Source organism: Streptopelia decaocto (genome assembly GCF_964273445.1).
Source record: "Streptopelia decaocto genome assembly, chromosome: 3".
Lineage (NCBI taxonomy): Eukaryota > Metazoa > Chordata > Aves > Columbiformes > Columbidae > Streptopelia > Streptopelia decaocto.
Genome location: NC_138656.1, coordinates 118,360,867 through 118,385,368, shown reverse-complemented (window position 1 = coordinate 118,385,368; position 24,502 = coordinate 118,360,867). Strand labels below are relative to the sequence as shown.

Sequence of the window (24,502 nt, the reverse complement as noted above, 5' to 3'; positions counted from 1 at the left end):
AAGGCTGAGATTTGCTTCCCTGAGCATGATCCTAGTCTAACTCTCAGGAGTTATCTTAGTCTAAAGTGATTTGTTCTGGGACCTGAGCTTTTATAAGCAACTTCTATAAAGGAACGCATTGTAGTCATCTCCCTTAGACACGTTGTGAAAGACAAGGAACAGGCACCCTTCAATAAATGTTGAAAACGAAACCCTTCAATAAATGTTGAAAACAAAAGATAGGAAGATAGTAGTGAGATTGTGTGTCAGATTTGGGGCATTTGAAAGCTAGGTGTGTAGGACTGAGCTAGTCAACCAAGGCTGTATAGTCCATGTGGAAAGGGTAGTTCTTGTACCCTGCACTGGCCATCTACTGTGAGACGTATCATGCTCTGGGGATGCCTCTTTCTCCCTTGGTATAAGAGCACCTTGGAATAATTAGGAGACATGTAAGCCTCTAAAATAAGGCAGATTAACTCCAGCCAACATGACTACTCAATAGTTATCAGGAAACATCATCTGAGCTGAACATTGAATATCAGTCTCCAGAGTCCCAGGCTTGTGCCCATTCTTGAAGACCATATTATTTCAATGAGTTGCTGCTCTTAATTGCTATTTTAGGAATACAGTCATAATTAACTTCAGCTGTATAATAGCAAATGAGGCATAATCCAAATATAAATAAAATCAGTAATAGAACATGCTGGGCCAAACCTTATAGGTTGGTCTCAAAGCAGGGAGATTATCATTGTAGTAAATATTATATTCTTTTAAAGGGTCCTTTAAATTCTTTGCAGTTAGTGAAAACCCAGGACTTTAGAGACCATTGTTATCTGACCTTAACTCTACTGGATAATTTTTAAATTCATTTAAATGGGAAACTCCATTTAATTTTTTTTTTTTTTTGTCCTATATGGATTGGTTCAAAAAAGCTAAATGCTCTTTCTGATAAAAATGTTTCATAGACATTATTCTAAGCCCCACTGCCGAGGCCACCATGTGTGAGATGGAAATGATAGGACATCATCTCTTCTAAATGATATTTTTCCCAGTTTGGGTGGTATCCATTGGAGGATGGATTGTGTCTATGAATGCTACTGTACAGTCCCTACCAAAAAGGGGCTGTGATCTCAGCAAAGACCTCTAGGTGTTACTGCAATACAGTTAATGATAAAATGTCATCAAAGCCTAAACAGAAGAAAGGCAAATACGTCTAAAATAAGGAAGCTGTTGCATGTTGTGGAGAACATGCTATTCTCTGGCTCTTGCCAGAGAAGAAAAAACCTTCTTAAACCTTACTCAGCTCAGAAGCTGAATATTGATACTGATTTCTGATGAGGGTAAAATGCAGGAGATACCTTTTGGTTTTCTTCTGCTGGCTTCTGGCCAGCAAAAGACATTTGAGAGATATAGACAGAATGGGGAAATAATGCAAGACTTGGCTGAGATCACAAGTCCATAAGCTAATCCACCTTCCAAAGAAGGGCAGAGATGCACAGGAGAAACAGGAAAAGCTCGTACCAGACATGTTGAAGAAAAGGTTAGGGCTGAGTTCATTGCCCATCATGCTGACTCATTGCCCCATTTCCTTGTGCTCTTTCATCTCTTTCCTTTTTTCTTTCATTCAGATTTACAACCCTTTAGAGTGAGGAACAGCCCTTTTATTTTGTAGTTGTACTATATTCAGTCCAGAGGGATCCAGGTTCTGAACTGGGGTATCTTGGTTTAACAATAATTAATTTTGTAGTTTATTCATGCAAAGGACCCATTTCCCATTAGACTTTGCACTGGAGGAATTAGAGAGTGGTTCTTCAAGGGAGTGCTTTTTTAAAGCTATGCTAATCTGTTGGTCAGAAGGTGAATCATGGGGTGTTGCCACTCTTTGCACACATATATATTAGCAAATTAGCGGAAGAAGGTGGAAAGCATAGGAAAGTGCATTACTTGACCTCACTTTCTCTAACATCAGCATGGGAAACCTCCCCCACGCCCTACCACCCTGGAACACCCCTTTTCCCATCCACAGAGAGGCTGGTGGATGTGGCATGGGTGTGTATCTGATGAGCAGCCAGAAGGCTCTCCCCGTCACATCAGAAGGAACGCAGAAGAGCTAATATCAAACTTAAAGCAGGGAACTACTGCATAGAAATAAATCTCATCCTCTGCAAACTGTGGCACGCAAATAATTAGTTCAAATGAGTACACAGCATCCCTTCCTCTCCCACAGCACACCAAAACTCACACGATCTCCTACACAACACATTAAACCTCAGGTCTAAAAATCCACATGCAGGACAGATGCCAGTGTATCCACTAAACCTAAATTACATGCTGCTACCTTTATTTAATTCTTATATCAAAGCAATATGGGCCAGTCCATTGCTCCAGATGCTGAAATGCAGCAATATAAGACAATTTGTCATACCAACACTTCTAAAAGCATCGGCATCTTCTAGAACTGATCAGACATGAGCTGGCTAGTTTTCTGGTTTGGCCACTATGTAAAGCTGCAAGAAAAATAACATCTTTGGGAGTTCTGATCTGGAAATCAGACCATGAAGCACTAAAAAAGTCAAGTAAAATATGTGAGCGAGGAATAACGTGCTGCTCTACTTTCTCAGTCAACCGCAGGCAAAGATCGTGTTTAGCTGTTGCACTGCTGGCAGCTTTTCCTGGAGTACTCACAGATGCCTTTTCCCTGTGTGTGACACTTTGCACATGCATAAAGAAAATGTTCTGAGCTTGGCGCTGGAAATAATCTAGATGAATGTGTCTTTCAGCAGGTCAGGAGAAATACTGCAACCAGAAGTTTGGTTACTGCCTCTGTGGAGGATGAGCTGGTTCCTGATGAAGACTATGGGAGGATTCCTGAGGACTTCCACTGAGTGCTGGATGGAGTTAGGGAGGTCCCCACATCACCCTGACTTCATATGCAAGCTTTGGGTGGCTTTTTCCCTACCCACCCACCCTGTCTGCTCAAAACGGGGTCTGATACTGTTCTAGTTGTCAATCAGAAACAGAAAATTGCTGTTAAGGGTGTGAATTTCAACATAGAAGAATCACAGAATCCCAGAATGTCAGGGATTGGAAGGGACCTGGAAAGCTCATCCAGTGCAATCCCCCCATGGAGCAGGAACACCCAGATGAGGTTACACAGGAAGGTGTCCAGGCAGGTCTTGAATGCCTCCAGAGTAGGAGACTCCACAACCTCCCTGGGCAGCCTGTTCCAGTGTTCTGGAAAAGAACAGTGTTCTGGAAAGAAGAGAGGAAGGCGTTTATTAGGAAGATTTCGCTGTGGATATTTTCCACCTTCTGACACGCTGCAGTTCCTCACAGAAATCAGAGTGCACCACCTGCTCCTTTGGCACCGGGCTCATTAAATCTGGTCCATCCAACATCAGCATTTGAAAATCATCAGTCAGACTAACACCCACCCCACCCCACCCCAAGCGCCTACCCTTATCCTCTCCTAGGGCAGGGTTAGCTTAAAAATTGTCAACTCTTGAAAAACGCAAAGCATTTGGTTCTTGTGATTAGTGTTGTGGTGACTGAGTCAGTGGGAAGGATACGGTTCATGAGTTCAAGCTTTTCCCTGCGACCAGAAGTTCTCAAAACTTACTTTTTATACAGGGAATATCTACCTTGTGTATGAAAAGCTACTCCAGCTGGAAGCTGTGGGTGAAAACAGGTGTGCTCCAACTAGCTGTAGGAGCTGGAACTGAGTATATAAACCCTACTGCTTCTAGATCAAGCTCAGAGATCCATATATCATTGGTCCATGGTCCTATCATCCCAGGTCTCTCTTAGCTTAAATATTCATGCACTGCGCTCTGTTGAGCACTATGGATAGAGCCGATGAACTCCAAAAGCTCAGGGCACAAAAGGAAACACATCTATTCAAGATCTCTGGTTTAAATTGAGTTATTGAGTCCAAGGCTTCACCCCTGATTTGCGAAGTACATAGTACAAATGTGAAATCTGGAAAGCTGTTTACTTCTATAGAGTAGAAGTAGCTCCCCTGATGTTAACTGAATTTATTTCAGAAAATACGTGAGTTGAAAGATAATCTAGGAGCTGCAGCAGAATCCTTCGAATTCTCTGTTAAAAGAAGGAGCAAAGTGATAAAAATGCAAAACATGCTATATTTTCCTTTCCTATTATTGGTAAAGATTATGGAATTTGAATGTAGAAAAGTAGATTTTCCTATGAAAAAACCCTGCCTCTCCTGCAAAAATTATTTCCAGAAACAGTGATTTCTACTTAAAGTACTTAAAGAAAATACACAATTTTTCCAGGAGAGGGTGGAATTCTGCTATTCTTCGTACTCTAGGTAAACGAATAAACAGGAGCATCATGTTCACAAATATTATTGCATATACTCAATAATATGATTGGAAATGTCTTTTGCCTTGGATTAAATTCAAAAGAATTAAAAAGTAATTACACTTTGCTACATTATTATTGAAAGAACAAAATCTCCTCAGGCTAAGGGAATCATTTGCATTTGTTGTGTGTTAGATAAGAAGCTACTAGATTTTGTATATGCTAGATAACAAAGTGGCTAGCACATGGGGTCCGTTTAACTACATGGTGTAAGGCACCGGGCCAAATGATTTCAGGGCATCTCAGAGGTTCATAAAACACACCTGGATATGAGTCTTCTTATGAATCAGGTTCATGGAAAGTTTTGCTGAGGTTTACAGATCACTTGTGTAAATCTCATCGGAGTCATTGTGGTTTTGGCACGGAATCAGAGAATATTGAACCTGAAACCGGTGGTTTGTTTTTAGACTATGAGTCACACACACGGTGGGTGGAAAGTGGTACTGCTCACTTGATAACAACGGTTTGCACCAGATGAGGGGCTGATATTGGTTGCAATTATTCAATACCTCCACACAGCACGAACCAAGTGTCACGGTGAATATGTCAAACATGGAACCAGAAAAATTAACTATATCTCAAGGAGAGATTTTTTCACCTTTTTTCTCTTATTGTTTATAAACATTCTACCTTTTAAACCAGCTCATTTGCTTCCATGTATCTCATTTCCCTCTTACAGTTCCATCAAGGTCTTGATGACACCTGTCATTAAGACAGATGAGCTTGGTAGACAGCCCAAACATGAGTGGCCTATAGGATGCCTGTGGGCAGCCCACAGATGTCCTATAGATGGCTATGTGGATGTGTAAATCTGAGTCAGGAAATATGTCAGACAAGCCTGTTTCCTGGCCTTGCACCATAAGGTTGCTGTAGATCCAGTCATTATTATCAAGAATGATTTAGTAATAATAATTAGGCCAATACCTTTAATAATAACAGCTAAAATTAAAGTTCTGTCTTTATTTCTAAATTTAAAAATTCTGGATCGAGGGCACTGAAACAGAGTTGCCTGTACTGCTGATTGTTAGAATGGTCTTCAGTGCATCCAAAACCTGGATCAACCGGGACTCTCTCAGGCAATTCCTGGGCAGATCTGGGAGTTAACACACAGCAATGAGATTTCCTAAGAAGTAGCCTGAATGTGACCGCCCAGTCTTAGAAGCTGTGGGAATTAGACCCTGTTTTGGAGGCTACATAGTCTGAATATGTATAGATAGTGCCATTTGGTGCTAGGGCCAGCGTATTTGCCCCAATATTGTTCTGCCTACTAGAATAGCTGTAGCCCATGGTGCTGCTTCTGGCTGAGGAATAACTTAGCCTATGGGTTGCTGAAGGTTGGGAAGATACACTGCGGAAAGAATAACTTCATATGTGTCCTTCTCTAAGACTGCTGCAAGTAGTCAGTGCCAAAGATTGCTTGATTTAACCCAGAATTGTTAGTCTTGCCACAGCATCTAGTGTGTCTCATTCCAATCTCTACACAAACACAGAAGAAAAATGAGGGTCCTTACCCCAAGGAGTTTTTAATAACTAATCCTTTGCAGTGTCTAGTTAGTGGTGCCTGAGGAAGCATTTCTTAACTCATGATTGCTCCCCTAATTAGCTCACACAGTAATTCTCAGATCCCTCAAGGAAATCTGGTTGCATACAATGCTCATTCTGCAATGCTCTCACTTGCAGAATCTAAGGCAAAAAAGAGTTTTTCTGGTCATCCGCTCTGCCTTTCTAGATAACAGACTGGATCGGATTCACTCATTAAATGCGACAACTTACGGTCAGCCTTGAGTCTGTCTAAGCAAAAAACCATCTAAGTCTTGGCCTGACTCCAACACACATAAAACTAGCCACATCCCTTGGAAAACTCTTCAGATGGTTGATAAATCTCATTCGAGAAGCTCATGGTAGCTGCCACCAGAAGCCATAAACTATGTGGACTATTTGCCATAACACAACATGGTTTCAAATGCCATACAAGAATGAGTAATGGTTTTTAAGGAAAAATTTTGTTTGTGTTTTAATTTAAGAGTCAGCAAAAGGAAGGCCTAGTGATTCAAGAGTAAGAGCAGAAATTGGGACATCTATAGCTAGACACCTAGTCACATTGTTGGGGTTCCTGTGACTTAAAGAGGTCTTAAGGACTGTTCAGCTGGTGGACCCTGGATAACTGCCATTCCTAAGGGAAATCCTCTGTTGCTATGCAGTTGCTGTCATGTAATCCTACACGTCATTTCTTACAGGTTAATTGTCTGTGAGGATTTCTGGTCTTTGTGTGATCTCTGTCCATCTCTTCACCCTTAGAGGCATTTTTCCCTCCCATGAAGAAAGAAAATCCACCAGGTTGTATAAGGACTTCCCAGAACAGAAATGAAAGTCCATCTGATAGAGAAAATAACCTACAAATTTTACTCTACCTATTTTTTTGAGATATCTGCTCTTAATAGCATGCCTGGTTCTTATTTTCTTAGAGTAGAACTGATGTCCCCGGTAAAAACTAGGAAAGCCACAATTTCCAACTGTCTCATCAGCCGAGTGATCTTCAGATGTAGAGTCCCATGTCTTATGTTTGCTAATATTGAAATATCTATAGTACTTCAAAATTTTAGGGAAACTTGGGCCTGCGTTAGGTTTAGGTGACTGGTCTGAGTCAGTCTTGATCTCTTTCTACAGTCAATAGAGGCCAACAGGCAAAATGACCCCCCATTCTAAATGCCTAATAAGCTGATCAGATTTAGATGAATTAAGTACACACTTGTCTATCTTTTAGTGCACAAATTTGCACAAACAAAGCTTCACTGGCAAGTTAATAGCATGTCAATGTTAAGCTAAATTACAGATTTCTCTATTTGGGCATTATTTCCAGTTAATTACCTGGAAAAGAGTAAATAGTTCCTTGACCTGAAAAGAACTATATGATATAGACATTTTACTTACTGAAAATTAAACTGACTTTTCTAAGGTAAAATCAAATTTATCTCCAGACCCATAGTGATAAAATTACTATTTTGATTTAGAAACTGACAACAAAAATCATGGTTAGTTTGGGAAGAGGGGCTCTTGGCCCCACTGAAATCAGTGCCCAAATACTTAAACACACATTCACTTCAGTGGGACTAGCTCTTCCTTCCTAGTAGGCAGTGTGCTTGATGCTTAAGAATAATAATACTGGTTTCAGCTTCTTCAAGGCTTCAGGGGTTAGAATGAAAACTCAAATGTGTAAATTCCAGTAGAACCACTCTGGATTTATACTAACACAGGAATCAGGATCTTTCAATCACAGTTTCTACTGACCTCAGCTTTGCATAATTATTACATGCTAATTTTGAATTCATAGCACTGAAAGACTTTTTGGCCCAAGAGCAATGAAGGCCCCATGAGAAACAACCAGTGAATAGACTGACCTTTCCCAAGAAGTACATAAAATATGATTTTCAAAATACGTAAGAAGCAAATAAGCAGATCAATGGGAGTGAGAAAAGACAAAGTAACAGCAAAATATGTGTGATCCCAAAAGCAAGAGCTCTGCTGGCCTCCAATGAATCTTGATGCTACACTACCACCTTTGGCCTTACTATGAACTTCATCTGTATTAGGATTCTATATAGCTGTCCATGAACTTCTTCTGACTTTGTTCCATGAACAAGAAGTAAAATGCTCAGCTCACTGGCTTCATGAAATCACTACCATTTCTTCCGTTTCAGGAAGAAATCGGCTAAAGCCAATTTGAAAAACAGACATGAGACAAAACGAGGCCTATAAAAACAAATAATACAAGTTTTGTCTGGAGAAGAAAACATACCAATGTGCAAAACCAGTGAGATTTGTGGTCCAAAAACTTCATTTCCCTGTGAGTTATGATTGAATTAAACTTAGAGGTTTACCAGAAACATTTGTGGACTAGGTGAACTACAAAAGGAAGAAAACACTCTTCTCTACTTTTAAAAATCAGTACTACATGAAAGGAACACAAAACAAGAAACCTGTTCCATGTGTGTCTGAGCTTATACCCACACAGCGATATAATAAGAAAACAAAAGACGTGTGTTATTGAAATATTCTGGATTTACTCAACAAAACGGCAAAGAAATTAAAACAGAGCCACTGGGACAATATATGTCAACCATACATTATGTTGCAGAGGTGATTTAACTAAAGATTTGAGTTTAGATATAGAGTTATAGTAGTAAAAGAAAAAAAAGTAGATTGAAGGGGCAACACTCTCAGGTCTATGAATAGCACTTTCATTGACAGAAGAGATTGATTCACCTGTAGTAGAGGAGGTTCTTCCTTTTTTATGTTCAGTTTTCAAGAGATCAAGGAAAAGCTGTCAGCAAACGAGAAATTGTGAACTTGCTTTTAAATGCTGTGAATGATGTTATTCTAAACCAGACAAACACAAAGTAAATCAAGAAGTACTCCAGATACATTAAATCCTACTGTTATTCAGCTAATCTGTCAAATCTTGGGAATGAATGTCAAAAGTTGCTGTTCCTTCCAGCCCCAGCCCCCTCTGTAATGAGGCTAGATATAGACATGCAATAAAAGAAGGTAACAAAATTACTAAAAGATTATTTGAATTATTATTCAAAAAGAATACTATGAGAAACAAGAAAATACCCAAGAAATATGATGCATCCAGACACCTTTGAATAGTCATGGAAGAATGGAGGCATATTTTTATTGTCTATAGCAGAAAATGCAAATGTAAGTATAAAGGCAAGATGTACAGTCAAAATTAATCTTCAGTACCAGTTGAAGTCAGTTATTGTGTGATAAATTCACCACTTTCGCTCCTCAGAGAAACCATTAGAATCTGGTGAAAACTCTGGGATACAACAATTTTATACAGGGAAGAGAGATCTTGAAGATGATATATGACAAGAAAACTTAGAAGAGGAGAAATGGCTTAGAGAATCCTTATGAAAGGAACAGATTGGAAACTCCAAGCCATAGTGACGTTTTTATGGTTTAAATGCCTTGCACCTGAGACCAGAGTAACAGCTCTAGGGAGTTTTAACAGGAATGACCATTAAATGAGCAGTAATGAACAGTTAAAAAGAAAGAGGTGATTAGTTGAAATTCAGATGGCCAAAAATCACTTTAAAATATTCCCCAGAAAATATATTAATGACTACTTATTTCCTAACTATGTGCAAGCTTATGGCATTGGTCAGCATGGACCCATAAACACCTGTGACTGGGATATTCTGCAAGGAATAAAAGGAGTGCAAATGAAATTATTAAGGTACAGAAGATGAACTGCCTGTTGACAAGACGGTTCTGAACATTTTCATATCCAAAAAAATAATCCCAAGGGACAGTGAAGATATGACGTGATGGTGTTTGATCCACAGCCACATTTCTGCATATGGAAAACATGGAGAAAAAAATGGGGGGATAAAAGGCCTATATAGGTCCCTGGGATTTATTGTAGAAAATGTCATTATGGCTACATGGAGGATAACTTTGAAGTCTGAGACATGCCAGAGAAAATAATATAGCTGTGACAAAGAACATCGATAACCTTTCAAGTGATGTTCATATCCAACTTGGGTTGAACCATTTCCAAAAACAAAGGCTGAACTGGGAGTGGGGATGCAAAACAAGCAACAAAGCTATTGACACGTTGTCTCTTGAAGACACCTACATAGCTTGTCACTTATAGTCAGCAAAGATGTTAGTGTGTAAAACTTAGTACGTGCCATCAGCTTCAAATACTCCATAGTGATCAATTCTGGTCAGTTAGCACCCATGTCATTCTGGCCAAGTCTTGCCATGTCTTGGCATGTTGAGATGAGACCCAACTCTAGACGAATAGAGACCTTTAGACAGGATGACCACCACTACAGAGCTGACAATGTAAAAGACAACCTCATGTCTTTACGTGGAAAGATGGAGGTTGTGTGAAGATATTGTGTTTACAGAATGTGTATTTAGTATATATTCAGCTAAAATATTGGTGTTTACGATGACTAGAAGGAAAAATGTGGGAAACTCATTTAGGAATCCCAAGGAGAACATTAAGACTGCACTAAGAAGAAGAAAGCAATTTTTTTCTTTAGAGAAATAAGGTTTATTTCTGAAAAAATGGAAGAAGTGAAGAGGAAGTTAGTACCACTACACAAGATTGCTGTCTCCATGATGACTGAACAGGAGCCCAAGTCTTGAAACTGGAAAAATCGGTGACAAAATAAAACACCTATCCATAGATTTTAACACATCTTGGTAGCAGAATTGTGTTTAGGTTGGTTGGTTCATTGTTTTTTGTTTGTTTTGTGGTTTGTTTGGGTTTTTTTCTCCTAATTCAAGTTGGCTACATTTTTGGTAGTAAAGCAAGCACCGCCAGACACTGTTCTTCAGAATGGAGGCCAACTGAAGCATCCTAGCTTCTCAAACACGGGCTGTCCACATCCAAAGCACCTGCCGTGAATGGTCCCAGGCCCTAAGTCTAAACTGTTGGGAGACTGTTACTCTGGGCCAAGACCAAACTGCAGAAGATGTTAAGAATTTAGCAGGATGGAGAAAAGGAGGATGAGATCTTGCTCTAACACTTTTTAAATTTAGTAGCATAGTTGTAGCTATGGTACACAGCAAACTTTATCTTACAAATAAATTGATGGAAGCTGGAAAAAAAGAACTCAACTGATTCTGAAGGTCTCTAGACAGCTATCTTTGGCCAGCTCAGAGTTCAATGGACTGACAGCTTAGTCTCAAGAGCTATATGGGAGCTTAGACACTTCATTTACAAAAACATTTAGACACTGACATGCAGGTGTCTGACTCTGAAATGAATCCAGCTCCAGATATCCACATTTAGACAAGTTACTTGGAAAGTAGCCATCTAAAGTGCCTATTTCCTTCAACTGACTACTGAAAGAGCCTTGGGCATGAGGTTCATCTTGCCTACCATGCAGTTGCCTACGAGTAAACAATTTTTTTCTAGTCTCCCCTTGAGGAGAAACACAGACTCTAGATACACTTAGAAAAGATGAAAACCACAGTACGGTGGTCAGCTTGTTCATCGTGAACTGAGACAACTGACTCTTAGGACCTAAAGTCTGAGGAGATGAATTACCTGTTTTGCTTATCCTAGGCCATGCTCAGGTTGTCTACATCTAAGCTTCCTCTCTCCCTCCTGGGTCTCTTTTCCTAAATCCTTAGTTTCTACAGGACTCTCAGTTTCTCAGCAAGATTGCAGTTTTCTGGCATACATGGATGGTATCCTTTCTCTGGTGTTTCATCTCATCTCTGACTGCAGTCCAGCTAACACTTTTACACTTTTAGCCTCTAGATCAGTAGGGCTAGGAAGGCTGTAGCAGTGGGATGTTCAGGAAGGACATTTTCCTTGGATCCTCCAGCTGAGAACAGGAAGCTCTTTCCAGGATGGTGGGCATAGAAGAAAGCGCTGTGATATGACATGGTGCCTCCACCAGGAAAACTGGCTTAAGACATCATTTCCCCTCCCTCTCTCCTTCATAGTTGCACAATTCTTTCCCTGTGCTGGGTCAAATAGTTTGGGTTAAAAATATTCCTCCAATTTTTTCCCTCCTGGATAGGGAGTCATTTGAACCCAAGTCATTTCAGTAATCTGGTTCAGAAATGACACCACAAATGGTTGTAATGTCACAACTGAGGAGGTGGCAGACAGCACTGTGAAGGTGGAAAAAGTGGCATGGAGCAGGGTAACCGATCCAGTTGGCTGCATTGCTAGAGAAAAGTCACGCTAACAAGTGAGACCTCTTCAAACGAAATGGAAGTATGCATTAGTCTGTGTTACAAAGAGATGGAGAAGAAATCAGGAGAATCTCAGTTTAGTCAGGAAATTCCTTTGGGAACAGAAGAACAAAGGAGTTGTCATGGCCCAAATTTATTATTAATATAAGAGCCCACACCAGTTGCCACATTCACCCAATATCAGTACAAATATGTCTCCTGATCCCACTCATACCCTAATTAATTACGCTTTTGTTAGCTGTATTACCATAATGCTGAGGATCCCACATCATGAGCAGGGCCGTGTTCTTTCGGGAACTATACAACCGTAAGGTGCTACCTAAGGGCTGTCTTACTCTGTTGAATTCCATGTTGCTAGGTTCAGAAAAGTTAAGCCTCCTTTTGGGACATGCGTCCCAAGAGAGGGTAGGAAACTCCATTACTATAAGTTTATTTAGGGATTTTATACCCAGCTGCAAAACATTGAGCTTCTGGACTTTTGTTAGAAGTTGGTTCCCATGGACTCAAACCAATATCTGATGTATGAAGTTCTTGAGTGGCTGAACAAGATTCTTATACATCACGTAAGTAATGGGGAAGTAATTAATATAATACTAACTACACAAACCCAAAGGATTAAGGTAGTGCGGGTAAACTATTGGCCACATGAGCATCATTTGCATCACAGGGAATGCAAACACTGATGTGATAATATGTGTTAGAATAACTGACCAACACCAGCTATCAGAGATACTTGCCTTCTTCCCATCAACAGTGTAGAGCTTCTTCACTGGGAACTGCAGGATCTCTGAAATCTCATCCAAGAGCGTTTTGAAACTCCTGGCGTTTCTGCGGTTCAAGATAATTGAGCGCCGAAAACCACTTTCTCCATTCTTAACTAGAGTGATTTTTTTGGGTATTCTGGGGCCATGCTGAGTGAAAGGTGTGGAATAATCTTCAAGCTTGGCCTCCAGAGCTGCTCTTCTCAAGGTACTGGAAGGACGACCATTTCGTGGAGGGCCTGGCCTGTGTCCCCCAGAAGTAATGCTAATAGGTTTGACGTATTTCTTGTCGGAGCAAAGGTAGCATCCTCCATCCTCCAGCTGGTCCAGCTCACTAATGCAATGTATTCCTCGTGGGGTGGTGATGGTCCGTACCCCGAATGGCAGTGGGACCCGATGAGAGAGGTCATCCATGAGTGCATTGAAGCTCTTGAAGCTTCTCTGGTTGATGGCCATCTTGACTCCTGCGAACTGAGGATCTCCGCTCTTGTAGAAGGTTATTTTTTTGGCTGGGGGTACCCTGGTGACAGTGCTTGTCCGAGCCACGGAGGGAAGGGGCTGATCATAGTTGTAGGAGCTGGTGGTTGACAGGTAGTCAGCAGGCACCTGAGTCATCCCTCTTGCTTAAAGGTAACTACGGGAGAAGAAAAAGCAGAGTAGGGTTTGTTTGAATGACGCAGAATAAATGCTTCACTGGTATGGGAGTAAAGTTTGCTTTCCTCACAACAGTTTTAACATCTATGCTTGATCAAGACCAGATTGTATCAACAAGGAGTTATGAACTCATTGGCTCAGGTAGGTATAAGGAAACAGCAGGAAGAGTAGAATCATAGAATGTCCTGAGCTGGAAGGGACCCACAAAGATCATCAAGCCCAACTCCTGTCCCTGCACAGGACACCCCACAGGTCACCCCGTGTGTCTGAGGACGTTGTCCAGTCTCTTCTTGAACACTGTCAGGTTGGGCCGTGACACCTCCCTGGGGAGCCTGTTCAGTGTCCAGCACCTCTGGGTGAAGAACCTTTTCCTCATGTCCAACCCAAACCTCCCCTGCTCCTCACAGTCAAACCATCCTTGTCCTGCAGATGCCAATGAGAATTCAGACACTGTTAGCCACCCCTGAGGCACCAAAATAATGAGTCAGACCCCAAGCAAAACCCACAAAAACTGATATTTGTGTATTGTTGTCCTTCTGAGTTTTGTGTCTTCCTTGCTTATATTTTTTGAGGTTTTCTCTGAAACTATCAGAGCCAGTGATTACTTTGGTTTTATTTTTACAAGAAAAGCACTGAGATTCTCATGTAACCCTTTAACTCCGTGAACTGGTGCATAACGAAAACCAAAGCAAAAGTGAATTTCTTCATGTAGTGATTGCATATTGTAGCACACAACCACTCCTGGGTGTATGGAGGGGCAGAGCAGCCTGGTTTCAAAGCAGCTGCACATGGTCATGCCATAGTGTTCTAGGACAAAATATGGATGACAATCCACAGCAGCTATGCAAACAAATAACAGTAAGAACTATCACAAGACCTCAAATTGAACTACAAAAATTGGTTCTGCTAAACAGTGGGAAGATTTGAAATCAGCCTGGTAAGCACTGATGTGAGGAGAACAAGCTGTCCAATTTGTGTCAGAGCACCAGGTGTCCTTCATTTTTAAAGCAAACCTGACTTCAGTGCTTAACTCTGGAGATTGAAACCCATCTTTTGGAACCCAACTGTTTTTAATGTCTTTGCCATGATTGAGACAAGTGGGAAAGAGGCATCTCTACTCTTTCTTGCTTACCCTTATCAAATGCGTTGTCTTGGAAGTCAACCACTAAAAAATTCAGACCCCCCCCATGGAATGAAACTACTATGTCCAAAAGACAATGTTTTATTTTTTTTAATGGGAAAAGAGAAAAAAAAGAAAACTCAACAATATTTACAGTTGCAATTATATTGTCTATTGCTACATGGGCTATAATGAGTATGATAAATATCTATAGCATGAATATGAAGATCAATTCTACAGTTCACCTTGAGTTAATTACTCAAACTTAAATGAAGACTCTCAAAATGGCATTTAGAGACATCATCTTCTCATCAGATGTCACTGCTCACATACAGACAACAAACCATTTGAATCATTAGAAAGGAACATGTTGGCTTCCCTTGTATCATGCAGAAGGTGGTTCTGGCTACAAGTGCCTATGTCCAATTTACTTTCAAATGATGTTCTTGGTTAATAGCAGTTTTCTATGGTAACTTTAAAAAGATGTCTCAGAAGAATGAGTTAGAAAGCAATAAATGTATTAGAAAGCAATAAATGTATTTCTAATGATGTATTTCCTTCAGTTTGCTTCTGGTATCACTTCTTGCAGCAGCAGAATAAGGTTTTACCTTCAAGACAATATTCACGCAACTCACAAATCATTCTCTGGAGGATTAGTTCTGTGACCACAGTAATTAATGAGAATTCTGTCACTGATTTGCAGAGATGTGGCATTCAAAAAACTGTAAATGCTGAATTTCTCCACATTTTAGAACAAACCCATTGTTGTCTTACTGTTCTACTTTCAAGCCAAATATCTGTGCAATTTTTACTACAGCAAATTCACTCCTGCAATAAATGGAAATTTAACCTGGGCTAGGTGAGAAAAGACATTAGGCGTCATTTGAAAGATTATTATTTTGACAAATCTCTGCTTTTTTTATGTCCATGCACACTGACAAAGATTCCAGTATGATTTATTCTTTCCATGCACATATTTCACCAAGCAATTATTCACTTATTTAGTTTCCAGTTAAAGCTCAATCCATCACTCTATCTTCCAGGGAAAAAAAATCTAATTTCCCTGTTTTTAACAGCTTTCAGAAAGGTGGCTCTAACTTTTTCTCCCTGAGTCCCACATTCAAGCTTTCAGACATAGGCAGCACAATTTCCAAACAAATCCACTATTCAGATAAATTTTAGTCCCTGGACCAATGGTGGTCCACAATATACTGGCTGCACTCCCAGAAATCTAAGTGCTTCCCAAGGATTTATTCTACTTTTGTTCAAGCTGTTAAATCATATTGAAAGAGGCATAAAATGTACAATACGAGACATATCATAATATACTTTCCCAATACTAATTTTCTTTGGGAATCATTTCACAAGACTGTTAAGGGATCACCAATGTGAAGGAACATTGTCCCTTAAGTTTGGGGTGATAGAGTTGGTTACCAGCCCAAACCTCGATGGTAAGTCAGACCTGCTCTTAAAAAGCAATGCATCATGTGAAGAAAAAGCCTTACACAAAAGCTTGCATGAAATACAAACAGTTTAGACAGAGAGACGTTACATATTGTCTATCTGAAATTTCAGAAAGGGAAGAGGATTCTGCTTTATATCTGGCAAGGCAACAAAAATGGTCATCTTGCCCAAATACATCTTTTTATAGATACATAACACAGGAGTATCTATGCATATTTTTGTACTTACATTGAAATACTTCATGCCTCTTCCTCAAGATGACTTTTTCTTATAGAATATCCAAGAGATTAAAAATAAATAAACAAAATAATAATAATAAAAAACCCAACACAGCCGACCAACCACCTCCAGGTTCTAATGCACTGGACAACACGGGGAAAAGCATTAGCAGGTTACGTGCTGTCAGTCAAACTGTCCTCAAAATGACTGACCACAGCTTGGAGGGTTAATCAGGACTGTGTTGCTAAGGATAGAAAGAAAAGCTACCTAAGCCGCTGGAGGAGGCTCTCAAATCCACTGAGGCTTTAGGCACAGTTTGCCCAATCCTCCTCTTGCTTGCGCCCATGTAACTCAGGTATAAATCTGACTCGGTGACTCCAGTTGGCACCTCTCCAGTTATGCAAGTTCAAGTGAGAATGCACTCAAGGCCAAAGAGGTAATATTTTCCTCTTGCACAAAGGCCTGCAGAGATCTGGATAACTTTCCTAGTCCACCCCCTCATCAACAACACTTTGGAATCAGATTTATCTTTCGGGTAACGCCGGAGAAATCAGTGGAGCTAGAGAAAAGATGATGGTAGCTCTTAAGGATCTATGTAGAAGTTTGTTACTTCTCAGCTGGCTGATAGACACTCAGGACACAGATGGCTGAGGTTCATAACAATTTTTCAGTGAAGTCTAATTGTAACAGGAATGTCTAGCAAGTCTTACCCAAATATTTTCAAGTTCATGGCAGATGTCAAAGTCACAGTCTCAGATGAATGCTCAACAGCTGGATCACTGAGATTTGGGCATTAAATAAGGACAGACGATCCACCTGTGAATGATAAATAATGGGAAATTACTTCTGCTTTCATAATTTATCTATGAGAGCCTTCCTGCTTTCCCTGAGACTTCCTCTTTGCAAAGACAGCATGCGCACACAACAACAACAACAAAATCAATCAGTTGGATTCAGGTACAAAATCAGTGACAAAACTCACTTTTGTATGGCCTTGAATTCCTTTAGCAATATTTATTTATTACTTATGTAAATGGTCATTGCATCTGTGCACCAATACCCCTTATGGCCCTAAGCACCTTCTGGGTTTTGTGGGTGGATTTGGTTTTGTTTTTCTGTTTGTGTGTGTGTTTTGTTTGTTTGGGGGTTGTCCTGATTTTGTTAAAAACCAGGTTTCTCTTTTAGTGAATTTGCCTGTCAGGTAAAGCTTCATATTAGCTGCATCTTCCTGGAGAACCAGATACATGTTTTGGTAAACATAGCAATGGAATGCTAAGTTATTGATAAGGACAGATTCACATCTCACGAGAGGGGCAACGAGAAACAGGTGACCAAGAAACTGACCAATGGAGTATAACATCCCATTCATGTGATACTTCATATAGAAGTGGGAGATCACAAGGATCTCGTCCCTTTTTTTTTCCATTTTGATTATGGCGACATTAGGAGAGGAGCTTGCGAGTCGTCCCTGCAAACTGAGGCCAGTGACAGACTGAATCCAGTTCCATTGGCTGCAGAGTCCAGTCCAGGACTTCGGGTGCCAGTTCGGCAGTTGCCGGGACTTTCAAGATTGGTTTTGTATATTTTGTATTGTTTTCTCTATTCTTATTAGTAGCATTAGTAAAACATTTTTAATTTTTCCAACTCTCTTCTCTCTGTCCTTCTTTCCCTCCTGATCGCCTGTCCTGAGTGGGAAGGGGGAGAGGGAGGTTTGTTCCCCATGCCTGTGATCTAGACAGTTTCCTACTCAAAGCACCAGTATAACAGACAAGTTGTTCTTTGCTGAGCCCCAGGGCTGGAGTGGTATTGGCAGGACAGCACTTTGGATGGCTACTTAGAAATCCTCATTAGTGACCTGGATGGTGACAGACACCCTCAACAAGTTTCCCAGTAACATCAAACCCTTGGGAGCAGCTGACATGATGGAGGACAGGACTGCCATTCAGAAGAACCATGAAAGGCAGGATAGAGTAGCTGACATGAGCCACAGGAGAAGAAAACAACCACCATGTGTCAGGGACAGTAAACCCCAATGCAGCAAGCCAAGCTCAGGATGACTGATAGCAGCTTTGCAGAAATAGATGTGGGGCCCCAGAGGACCCAGAGGTTCAAGATATTGAACCCGAGTCAGCAGCGAGCCCATGTGGCAAAGGACGCCAACCACATGCTACAGTTTATTAGCAAGAGTGTCCCAAGCAGGCCAAGAGAAGTCATAACTCCCTTCTCCAAAGGTTGTCTGCACTCTGCTTTGCTCAGGCTTTTGTGGTAATTAAGATCCTCTTAGGTGCCAGTTAAATATGACACGTCCTTTGTGGCAATTTGAACTGTGCCATCCTCTGAGATGCTTTCTGTGATCTAATAGAATATTCCACTTCTAATTAATTTCACATTATTAGCTCTTCCTCTTTGTGATTAGAGGATTTAGTTCTAAGAAAATTAAATATTCTTTTAGAAATGTGAGGCAGGTCCTAGTAGATAAAGTTTTCTGTTGATGTTCTGGAGGTTTGGGAGGCTTTGGGAGGGGTTGGAGGGTTGGTTTATTGTTTTTTTTCTAAAGAAACACAGAAACACACAGAAACGCAGATTGTTAGGGATTGGAAGTGACCTCAAAAGATCATCTAGTCCAATCCCCCTGCCAGAGCAGGAACACCCAGATGAGGTTACACAGGAAGGTGTTCAGGAGGGTTTTGAATGTCTCCGGAGTAGGAGACTCCACAACCTCCGTGGGCAGCGTGGTCCAGGCTCTGCCACCCCCACCATGAAGAAGTTTCTTCTCAAATTCAAGTGGAACCTCCTGTGTTCCAGTTTGTACCCATTACCCCTTGTCCTATCACTGGTTGTCACCCAGAAGAGCCTGGCTCCATCCTCCTGACACTCACCCTTCATATGTCTGTAAACATTAACGAGGTCATCCCTCAGTCTCCTCTCCTCCAGCTCCAGAGCCCCAGCTCCCTCAGCCTTTCCTCACACGGGAGATGCTCCACTCCCTTCAGCATCTTGGTGGCTGCGCTGGACTGTCTCCAGCAGTTCCCTGTCCTGCTGGAACTGAGGGGCCACAACTGGACACAATATTCCAGGTGTGGTCTCCCCAGGGCAGAGCAGAGGGGCAGGAGAACCTCTCTGACCTACTGACCACCCCCTTCTAACCCACCCCAGGTACCATTGGCTTCCTGGCCACAAGGGCCCAGTGCTGGCTCATGGTCACCCTGCTGTCCCCAGGACCCCCAGGTCCCTTTCCCCTATGCTGCTCTCTAATAGGTCATTCCCCAACTTACACTGGAACCTGGGGTTGTTCCTGCCCAGATGCAAGACTCTACACTTGCCCTTGTTATATTTAATTAATTTTTTCCCATATGGCTTTTCGTTTATTTGGGTCCATAGCAGTTTGAAACAAGCCCACCTTCAAAGCACAATGGTCCAAATTATATTTCCAGCAACTGCCTTCAATGCAAAGGATTATATTGCAGACAACCCAGGTAATCAAGAAGCCCAGCTTTCTGGAGGATAAAAATTAGTCTTAGGGATGACACGCACCTAGAGCAAATATTCTAGATGCATTACCTAACAGTTTTTCAGCATCAGCCACAGTTGCAAAGGAAGAAAACCCTCTGAAATTGCTAAAAAGTAGGGCTTTTGTCAATGTTCCTTTTAAAACCATTTAATCTGCAGACAATGCCTCTACAGGTGATGCATCAGTCTCCGTGGACTTAAATAATGAACTTGAGTACCTTCAACATGAGATAAAATACAGCTGAGAAATTTTATTACCTTGTCAAGAGTCACCCTCACCATGCAAATAGCAGGTGCATTTATGAAGTTGAAACCTCATGGTATCAGTAGCAGTTCAGAGAACAGGGGCTGAGCCATAAAGAGCTGGATTAGGACCTCAGACTGAACAGACCTTCCCCAGGCTGGATCCTCAGCACTATACTGAGACTTTGTTCAGACTCCTGAGTTATGAGATTTGCTGTCTGCTTAGGACGAAACATAAGGATAGTTGTGCATGAGTACAACATAATAAAATGAGATGATGGACAGCAGACAGAGCATCCATTATGTTCTCTTCATCAACAAAAAGAGACAGGGACACGGTGGTGCCTGTTTGTTATTCCTTCCCTTATGGATCCTGTTGTATCCCATCAATGAGTTCTTCAAGTTCCTCAGTTCAATCGCACTGTGACAGCTCTCCTGGGATGCTGTTAATCACAGTTCACTGTGAAATTAAAGCATTCTGCCACTGAAGGGAGCAGAGAAGCCCTAACACAGAGGACGGTGCTCTGAGCAACCTGATCTGGGTGAAGATGTCCCTCCTCATGGCAGGGGTTCACTGGATGAGCTTCGAGGGCCCCTTCCAACCCAAACTCTTCTATTATTAGTTTTGTTTTTGCTAAAGAAATGTAGGATTTGTCCTTCCTAAAAATGAAACCAAGGGCTTGAGAAACCAGAGGCAAGGAGGCCAGTTCTGCCACATACTGTTCAACGCCTGGCTGTGGTCTATCGGATTGACAGCTCAGTGACACAGCCCTGATTACAGGTGTCTCTGCAACAGGCTCTGACAACAACAGTCACATATGTGTCTTTCAGACTATGCACAGTGCAGTTCCAGCAACAGTTCAGAAATGTCCTGAGAAGCTAGGGACAATGTTTTTGTTTCAGAGGGTGTTTCCAGTGCTGTAGCCAACAATTTCCTAAGAATATTGCTGTTGTAAAGATCCAAGGTTTTTAGGTAACCTGCACTGCCCTTTACTCATATTTCTGGTAATATTGGGGAAAATAGCTTTGCGTTTCCTTTTGAGGTGAGCTTGAAGTTTTATCTCCAAGGTGATCTGCATGTTTGTGCCCCGAAACTGATAAACAGATGTGCTGTTTATCGCACCAGATGGAGGAGACAGCATGGAAAGACTGGAGCAGCTTGCCAAATTCAAACCTACAATTGACACAATTGATTACATGACAGGAACAAGATCACAAGAACATACATAGATCTCAAGAACGTACATGTATCACAAGGATTAAGCATGGGTTAAGCAGGGTGTTTGCAGTCCTTTTGTCTTCTCATGAAGACCACCTGATATGAATGTCCTTTGATTACATGAACACAGCCATACAAGGTGGCTCCTCCACCTCCCATTCCAGGGCTGTTTCCACCTCCAAGGATGATATAAAAACTTGAGCACAGAGGAAGTTTTATAGACAACCAGTTGTAGTTTCCTAGGCTGGTTAACTCGTATGCACCCACTCCCCTTAACAGCAGAAGCTTTGCTTTCTCATCTTCCTGGCTATAAAGGAGAATGAAGAAAGAGGCTGAGAAAAGCTGATTATATGAGTATGCAGGAAAGCAAAACAGCTGACTAGAGTAAGCAGCTGAAGAACTAGGAGTACGCATAATAACCAGGAATTGAGGCAAGGCATGCAAAATAAACTACAGCCAGGAGCCAGCTACTGAGAGATGAACCAAGAAAGTCAAAACAAGCTACGAAGAAGTTTTGGTCTACAACCAGACCTGGACTTGGCAGCTAAAGGCTATACATCAGTAGAAGAAACTTGCTGTAGGTCCCGGAAGGTGTTGGAACTTCTTTTTTGCAGTTTCCATGCAAACCCACTCCAAATCTTCTTCCTCAGGGCAGCACCCAACTCTGCAAACATACAGGCTCTTCATTGCACACACCCCCTGAGTTCCACATGGGGCTATCCACACATACATCGAAACAACCACTTGCACCCTAGTGTTTTCATCCGCCATAAGGTTAATTTCCTCTACACAACCATCATTTCCCAATTTTACATGTCCAGCACAACAGTTACTTGAGACTATTAAACTTTTGATAATGCGACATTTCCTTTTTTCTGGTATGGATCTCATTTTTCTGACCACTTCTAACATTTCTAGGCCCTTTTATACCATTTCTCTTCCCTTCCTGATGCCTGCAGTCCCTTCCAAATGGTTATCAATTTTGATTTTCACTAATGTGGTTTTTGCACTCTTAAAAATTATTTCAAAACATATTTAATCTAATTAGATACCTCTGCATTTCTACAGGTATACACTTTATCTCCCACTTTTTCAATATGTTTATTACCGAATCTGTGAGCAGATTTTATTCACCCAACAGTGTGTCTTCTAAAACTCATTAATAATTTTCCAAGTCGAATTAGGCACTATATAAAATTTGATAAACAGTAGAAGCAGTCAAGTTTTTTCTGGCATCATGTGTTTATTTTTCTTTTTGTCTACAATTCTTGTGCCATACAGCTGTGTAGTTATTTCTGCCTTAACATTTATTCCATTATATTAGAAGACGCAATGTCTCACCTGGAATGACTCTCTCCTTTTGGCTTTGAGTAGTAGTGAAAAAAAAATACCAGGCATATTATCCCAGAGTTCCTCCTTTATTCATCCCAGTTAGTCCCAGTTGCCTTTGGGGAGCAATGCAGTGGATTTCTCAATTCCTTCTCTACCCTCTTTCCCTGAAAATAAGTCAGGGTCTTACTTAATTTTTGCTCCAGAAGATGCTTACTTTTTTACATGTATAGCTGCCTGGACAATACTTAAATTGACCTTTTTAATGAACTGTGACTAGGGCTTATTTTTAGAAAAGGGCTAAAATTTCAAGCATCCTCAAAAATCCTAAAAAATCATGCTAGGGCTTATTTTCAGGGTAGGTCTTATTTTCAGGGTAACCAGGTAATATCCAACATTCCAACATAATCATCAAAGTTGACTTGTGTGCTTTTCAGTTTGTCAAGGATTCCTCCACTTTATTGTAGTATGTTTGGGTTATTTTTGTTTGGTTGGTTTTTGTTTGTTTGGTTGTTGTTGTTGTTCTTGGTTTTGTTTTGTTTTATAGAGGCTTCTGTCCTCACTTTAAATCCCATCCAAACTACTTTCCTATAGTTTTATTATTTAGGAGAGTTTTTTTTTAAGGATTCCAATAACTCAGCCAGTTCTGAATCATTGTCCTGCATTTTCATTTATTAATGAATTTGCTTTTTCTGTTCTGCTATACCCCCAAGATTTACATCCTTCCAGTTTTCCTTATTCTTAATTTTAATTCATGTCAGCAGAACCTTGACCTCTCATCAAGTGCAGAATTGCTAATACTGGTACCCTGGCCAAAGTCTAAAGTTGGAGATTTCTGCAATTTTTGCTTGCCTACACTTTTAACACAATAGACTGTTCTTTCTTTTCCCCATCTATCAAATCTCTGTGCCAGATTCTCAGATCAGATGAGCCAGCAGGACTCACTGGAGCTCACAAGATCTCCTGGGATTAGTGCTTACTGAACACCTGCTCCTTTTGGGCACTGTGTGGGAGCAGAAGGGACAATGCTTTCTCTCTGCCACCAGCTGCATGACAATGCTGAGTATTTCCCACACATATGGTCCTTTCCAAATGTGTTGGGGCCATTCTAGAAGAAATTGTTGCTGTGGGATAACACAGGCAGGTGGCTCCACAACTGCTCAACCTCAAATGGGGTCAGGGAGATCATGTGCAACCAGAGAGGGTGGACAAGGATGAGCCAACACCTGAGCATCATGGGACACGGGTATCTGGACCATCTGGATTGATGGCCTGAAGCTAACTGTATGAGGTTCAACAAGGCCAAGTGCTGGGTCCTGTACTTGTGTCACAGCAACCCCAGGCAGTGCTACAGGCTCAGGGAAGAGCGGCTGGCAAGTGCCCGGTGGAAGAGGACCTGGGGATATTGTGACAGTTGCTGAATATGAGCCAGTGTGTGCCCAGGTGGCCAAGAGGCCACCAGCATCCTGGCTGGTACCAGCACTGGTGTGGCCAGCAGGCCCAGGGCAGTGACCGTCCCTGTGCTGGGCATGGGGAGGCCAAACCTCTAATCCTGGGGGCAGTTCTGGGCCCCTCACACCAAGAAAGGCCTTGAGGTGCTGGAGCGAGTGGAGAGAAGGGAACGGAGCTGGTGAGGGGCTGGAGCACAAGTGTGATGGGAGCGGCTGAGGGACCTGGGGGGTTCAGCTGGAGAGCAGGAGCTGAGGGGAGACCTTCTGATCTCTGAACTGCCTGAAAGGAGCTTGGAGCCAGGGGGGTCGGGCTCTGCTCCCCAGGAACAAGTGCCAGGAGCAGAGGAAACGGCCTCAAGTTGCGCCAGGGGAGGTTGAGGTTGGATGTGGGGAACAATTTCTTCCCCAAAGGGCTGTGGGGCATTGGAACAGGCTGCCC

General features: G+C 41.6%; 1 protein-coding gene across 1 annotated transcript in view; it reads right to left on the bottom strand.

The window, feature by feature from the left end:
- The window catches only part of RP1L1 (RP1 like 1), a gene marked incomplete at its 3' end in the record, with an annotated part of 29,701 nt that extends 12,666 nt beyond the window's left edge, over positions 1–17,035 (bottom strand). Inside the window, exons 1-2 of the mRNA XM_082048986.1 lie at positions 17,022–17,035; positions 12,831–13,488 (exon numbers count right to left, since the gene is read on the bottom strand). Coding sequence (XP_081905112.1) covers positions 12,831–13,469 — 639 coding nt within the window. The 5' untranslated portion in view covers positions 13,470–13,488; positions 17,022–17,035. The remainder of the gene's footprint in view (positions 1–12,830; positions 13,489–17,021) is intronic.
- Positions 17,036–24,502: the final 7,467 nt, after the last annotated feature.